The 6,920-nt window shown below is 36.6% G+C and overlaps 1 protein-coding gene across 1 annotated transcript in view; it reads right to left on the bottom strand.

Moving 5' to 3' along the window:
* Positions 1-4,599, bottom strand: part of LOC110113151 (protein TRANSPARENT TESTA 9-like) — a 28,846-nt gene extending 24,247 nt beyond the window's left edge. The window contains exon 1 of the mRNA XM_028701083.1: positions 4,482-4,599. Within this exon, the coding sequence (XP_028556916.1) occupies positions 4,482-4,599 (118 nt within the window). The remainder of the gene's footprint in view (positions 1-4,481) is intronic.
* Positions 4,600-6,920: the final 2,321 nt, after the last annotated feature.

Below are 6,920 nucleotides of genomic sequence, written 5' to 3'. Positions count from 1 at the left end.
AAGCTGCCGAACCTGCAATCCAAGAGCTTCAATTAAGAATTTCAATTGATTAATTTTAAAATTCAATCAAGCTAAAATTTAACTAATTAATAATTAATTAAACCATTTTAAATTTATTTTAAAATTTAGTTTAATTATCAATTAAAATTTCTAATTTACATTAAGTTCTAATTGAACAATTAATTTAAAACTTAATTTAATATATTAATTAATCAAAATAAATCAAAACTATAATTAATTATAAACCAAGTCTTTTAATTAATAAACGAATGAATTAATTTTATTCTTTTAAGTTAATTAAATTAATTAAGCAACTAATCTTAATTAATTATTTAATTAAATTAATTGAGTAATTTTAAATAAGTTAATTAACAAGCCGAGCAGTTAATTTTTAATTTAGAATTTAATCATTTAAATTAAACGAAATTAAGAAAAAAATTAAATGCAAGTAGAAGATCATTGAGGGGAGAGCTGCTTTGATAAATTATGCATTTTTGAATTAAAAAAATACAAAAAATCCATATTTTTCACTCTACAAACCTAAGTACAATGCACACCAACTAACACCAAACACCCACTAACACAAACTCCTTAAACTAAGAAAACAAAAAACAAAAAAAATCCGAAGAATCCCTAAGGCCAACTTTAAATCCTTCTTAGTGGTAAGCTCCAGATTCTGTGCGGAAAGCTCTGCTCGTGCACTCTTTAGGCACAAACATATGCAGACAAGTAAACAAAAGTAGCAAGTGGTGGTAAGAAAACTAGTACAAACAATTGGTACTGAAAGAAACGTAGTTAGAAAAGTGCTAGCACTGTAAGTAAAATACTTATTGCAAGCAATACTATGGTGCTGAAACAAACAAGTAAAGCTACTACTGCGAGTTAAAAGCGTCCTATTGTAAACAAGACACTAGATTATAGGTCGAGGCAGTGGAGGCACAAACTTAAGTATTTCTAATGCGAAAGCCCTTGCTAATCTAACTCCCCCCCCCCAACACCACCACACATGTAGCAGAAGAGAGGAAATCAGTGAGCTGGTTGGAGGTGATGATATATTTTGGTACTTTTTTTTTCCTCTTCTGCTCTGTTTAGAATATGGAACCATTTGTTCCACTAGCTCTTTGGTAGCTAGAAATGCTAACATTAGAGCCCAAAAATAGTAGTTTAATCCACTAAACATCCCCAATAGTATGATGATGATTAGGAGAACAACTAGGATCGCTAATATTGTAAGTAAGGTGCCTGTATACAATTCTCACACCATTGGGTAATTCATGGAAGCCAGTAATTATAATGTGAGAATTTATAGCTGATTTAAGTTTTCGATTAAATCAGGATTGGAATTGTTTAAGTCATTAATTCCCTCGAATTTGAATTCAAGAAAGTTTTTTATTAGATGATGTTCCTATTGCCACTATGTCATGAGATTTTCACCGTTTGGGTGAGCCTTGAAAGCCAGCTTGAGAGTTGTGATAAAAAAATTTGTTCTGAATAATTTAGTTGAATACTTTCAACTCTACTACTAGCTATGGAGGCCCCTCCAAGTTCTTTCCCAAAAGGGTAAGTAACATCCATTTGGCCAACCCCTAGCCAATGATGGGTTTTAAAAGGCGAAATTCGGGAAGTCGAGGCGTTTTTTCTAGGCGAGGCGAGGCGTAGCTCGAGGGCGGATCGAGGCGTAAGCCTCAAAACGATTAAAATAAATTAATTTAAATTATAAATAATAAAAAACTAACAGAATATATGTCAGTCAACATTAATTTGAAGTTTGTTTTAATAGTTTAGTGGATACAGAATTTAAAATACCTACTTTAAAATAAAATCCCTTAGGATCAAATGACCCAAGCAGGCTATCATCATTCGATTGTCTTCAGAAGGAATTCTTCATTAATTAATGTCAAAGTTCATCCTCTACTCTTCTTCATCATATAAATTTTTTTCCTTTATTTTCTCCTATATCAGTTAATATGTTTCATTAGCTCTAAATTGAAACATAATAACATACAAAAAATTCTATATTGTAAGGAATAACTTTAAATTTTTTTGAAGCTCCAATTCACTTTGTTTCTTTTTTTTCTATTTGAGTAGTGCTGCTTGTCTTCTTCATTGACATGACTTTCTCCTTATGCTTCAACTGTCAAATCATCAACTTCTTTAGGAGTACTCATTCATCTCAGATTGTACTAATCCAACAAGCAAATGCGTCATTTCATTCTCAATATTCCTTGATTTCTGCGATTGAGATGTCTATCTTTTCAGTTTTTTTGTTAAACATAACATAAACTTAATTTGTTCATTCGAATCTGCCGCCAATGATTTTTCTTCTTTGTATGAATTTGATTGAAGATCTCCAAGACGCTCGGCAATGCAGAAGGCACACATTGATCTAAGACTTTACTTGCAAACTTTCCAATTAGGACGGATTATTCTGCCAAACTGAGCGCCCACCAACGTTCTACATGAAGTCAAACATAGCTATTTAATATATATTGTTGAAGTTGAAGACTTGAACATAAATATTACATTAATAATTATAAATCACAAACTACAAACATTACCAGTTGAGATCGTGTTGTGTAGCATGTTGTGCTGCTCTAAATCCAACATTCCCTTCTTCAAATGAAAATTCTCAAGTTGATCATTCACTTTGAGATATTCTTCTTCAGAGAATGAGTGCTGGTTCATACATGCATACAAAATCAGTTTCCCCTTCTTTTGTCAACATGAAATTCCTTATATAATTGAAAGTTGGGATTTAAATAGTACGCGCAGCATGTAAAGTGTTGGTGTAATTGCTCGATCCCCACGTTTTCATCGTATAATATCCCATATTCTCTGTAGGCACTTTCTTGACCTCCCAATTTCTTCTGCAAAGTCTTTCTTTAGCCTATTCATTGCTTCATAAATAAATGCTCATAGCGGCTGGCCCTCTCACCATCAACTATTCTAAGCACCTTTTACAAATGATCATCGTGTCTTTCAAAGGCATAATTTATACTGCGCAAAATACATCGTCTTTCATAAACAATCTTTTTAACTTGTTTTTCCTTCTTATTTGGCCAAGACTTTTATGCCACTTCTTTCAGAAGTAAACATTGTTCTAAAGGTGTTTAACTCTTTGAAAATCTTGCAATGATTAAATATGCGAGAGCAAATCTTGTGTAACAGCAGGCTAATAATTTCCTTGTAGTGAATTTTTCTCAAGCTGATCAGTACTCAAGATTGATTGTATATAAACTTACTACGAATTTGGCCTAATATGACTTCGATTTTTTCTAATTTTATTGTTTTTTGGGCGGGAGGCAACTATTCCCAACCCTGCTCACAGCATTCAAGTCAAATACATGGTTGCGTGCACAAGGAGTCAGTAAAGGCGAGGCCTTCTTTCTCCATTACATTCTTCCTGCAGCTTTGTATGCACTTGCATTATTCTCTAACAACGTACTACTAGGCGTCTCCACTTCCTCCATACATTATCCAACATTTCAAATAATATTGTGCATCCTTGACAGCTTGAAGCATCTACTGATTTGAGGAAAAAACTATCCATATGGATTATTTGACCAAGAAATTAATAATACTTCTATGTCGAATATCTGACCAACTATCTACATTATTGTCATCATCTCAATCAAGTCTTCTTAACAATTCATCCACCATTTTGAAGTTGTCTTTAAACCTCCTCATTCAACATTCCAAGTCCTCAGCTCCATACGATTGCTTGAAGTTGTATCCTCTTCCATAGGCTTCCAACAGATCGTAACATATTGCATCCACGACGACCTAACAACATTAATGGCAAATCCCATTTTCATCAAATTGGAATCTGACGCATTTCCAAAAACTCTATTCCTGGCTCTTTTGTAGCTGTTACGAGGCTTGAATATCCTGGTAGTTTATGTTTTCATACGTTATCAATATTTAGCTAATTCTATCCATGGGCCCCGACTTCCTCGATCAGAAGAAACTAATGGCATCCAGTACTTGAACCTTCCATGCATAGCGTGTGATTTTCCATTAGTAAGAAGAGTTTCCTATCATCTATTCCATATTTCTTTATATGACACTCCTTTGTGGGCAAACTTCTTTAAAATATTTTGTACATCCTTCTCACCTCCCAGGAACTTGCACATGGTCCAGCATTGACATGAGTTGCGGCTAGATGATTCTTTAATCTCTTGAACGCAACCAGTTATGCTGTTTCTCAACAGGAAATTACATTTCATGTAACATATCCTTCTTTGCACCCTTCGCCTGACACTTCAGATGAGTTCCATATTTCCATGCAAGATCTTTCCTTCTTGTGCACTTATCAATGTAACAATAGGATATATTTTAACCAATTATGTCACTACCAAATATCAATAATAAACAACATGAATACAAAAATATACCGTTCTGCCGGGGGGTCCAACGCGGTGCCCCTGCGGGGTTTGTATATGCCAATACCAAGCGTACCGAGCAATGTACCGCTTAGTTACCGAGCGTGTATCGAGCATGTACCGGCTCGCGGTACCGAGCGGCGGTACCTTGCTCGGTCAACTGAGCGGTACTTGCGTATACCGAGCGCTGATGTTCTTGTACGTAAGTATCGAGCATGTACGTTGCTCCGGCCTCAAGCAGTTGTACTGAGCAATACCGAGCATGTTTTACCAACTTGTGAGCGAGGAATATTGAAGAAGAATAACGGGGAAAGAAAGATCGTTACCTAGTCGTGAGAAAAAGACCTTCATTAACAGAAGCTGTGAGAAGAAAGAAGCCGAGACATGAAGCACAATGACTGGGAAGATACGGGAAGCAAGAGAAGAATGAAAGAAATAAATCGTTACTTCGATTTCGCCTTCAGCTTATTGTCCGACTCGACCGACTTAGTGGTCGTCCAACGTTGGCGGAGTTCGCTTTCAGTTCTCACTCGACAGCGAAGAGGTATGTAACCTAATACTCGACTCTTATACGATTCTCACCGCGTCGGTCATATACTTACAAATCGAAGCGCGGTGCCTCGTTTCGCTGCGACGGCGTTACGAACGAGCCTGACGCCCGTGCGAAATAGCGAACGCTCCGCCGAATCCAACGAGGCGCAAGCCTCAACGCACAAATGCTTCGCCTCGCCTTAAGTCGCGCCTTAGTGCGTACGCCTCTTCCGCCTTTTTAATTGTTGGGCTCTTGATAGATTGGCAGTAGTAGCATCCACTTGAAGTAATTTACTAAAAATTGTGCTAAGAGAGAACACAATGGATTGATAGCATTGGCTGAAATAATAATCCAAAGACATGAAAATAATAAAAATTTAGGTGTTAGATATGTAAATGTATAAGAATTTAGTGGTATATATATAAATTACCCTTTTTAGTATTAATTTAATGATCTTTATTCACTCTCTCTTTTATTTGGGGGGATTTGGGGCTTTCTCTTTTCTGATGAGATTGAGTGTACTTGAATGTGGAGAAGAGTTTTTTCATGAGCCCTTTTATTTGCATAACCATGTAGCTTCTTAATAGTTGATTGGATCCTCCTATACTGTGGATTTTGGCAATTATTTTGGCCAAATCATGTAAATTTTGATATTTTGCCCTCTCATCATTCAAGTAGTAATTTCACGATGTTGTTTTTTTTTTTTTCACATTTGATCATTGTTTGGAACTATTCTTTGGCCACCAAAATGTGGCCTCAAACTTCCAGTTACAACCAGTTGCACTCAACTCAACCAGTTACCATTCTGGAATGGAAGATTTTTATATCCACCTTGCAAAAAGTGGGTGGTCTGTTGCCCCTGATTTTTCTTAAAATTAATTTGCTTGCGGTGCAAACAACTAATCCTATCAGATGCATTATCCAAATTTGCCTAATCAGTTGAGCTTCATGATTTTGCAAGGTTGGCATAATATATATATTTTTGTCTATTATTGTAGGTACTAGATGCACTGGTCTGCCTTTTTTGCCGGTGTAATTTATCTGCTGAAACCCTATGGACTGGAGGTTGGCTTTTAAGGCAGCTCCTTCCACATGGAGAACAAGAATTTACCCTTGGCCATCTTCAGCAGCTCAAGGTAAAAATGATTAATAGTATTTGTGCTGGATTGAATTCTCGCATTCAGCGGGCTATATTATTGTTTTTGGATGATATAGTGGTTTATGGCATAACTTCTTATAGACTTCTGATATTTATAGTATTCCACTTATTATGATGTGAAACAACAGGAGTTATTTAAGAAATTAAAGAGAGCAAATTAACAAAATAATGCCAAAATAAAGTTATTACTTATAACAAGGATTGATCATCGGAGTTCTTAGTCTTTAACTTGCTTAGGCAAAGAAGAGCGAAGTCGATTAACCAAACAACTCAAGAAAACACAAAGAGTAATTGTAAAGCTACGACGATAAACAAAAATCCACGATTTAATAATGAAAACTTTCACCTTTGGATGGCCATACGCTCACAATAGTCTAGGCTTTAGCGGAAGAAAGACGTCTCCTCACATTAGAATCGAGAAAGGGGGGGGGGTTTCCATTTACCGCCGAACTAAGAAGGAACCAGGCATCGTCGACTATCTCTTAGGATAGCCGGGCAAATGCATCCTATGGTCGGACCGGGAGTCAGTTTTGGGAGGATGATTGTCGCAAATACAACAATGATGATCCTAACGGTCAGCCTTTGACGCTCTTGCTCGCCTGTGCGAATGCACCGTCAACTAAGGCCTGTAATGGATTACATTCGATTGATATTCTTCAACGAGGTGATGAGCTCTGCTACACCCTTACGTGACAGCGGAGATCTTGTCGTCGAAATCAAAGCCCACCGTCAAAGAATGACGATTTGGGTTACACTGTCGACATTGATCTCGCTCGTTATAGCACAAATCCAGAAGTTTTATCTCGGGTCTCCTCCGCCATGCGTCATCCTCGCCCAGGAGCGTCGG

Source organism: Dendrobium catenatum, unplaced genomic scaffold, assembly GCF_001605985.2.
Source record: "Dendrobium catenatum unplaced genomic scaffold, ASM160598v2 fragScaff_scaffold_1638, whole genome shotgun sequence".
NCBI lineage: Eukaryota > Viridiplantae > Streptophyta > Magnoliopsida > Asparagales > Orchidaceae > Dendrobium > Dendrobium catenatum.
Note: the sequence above shows the minus strand (reverse complement) of the source record. Positions and strands in the feature narration are given on the sequence as shown.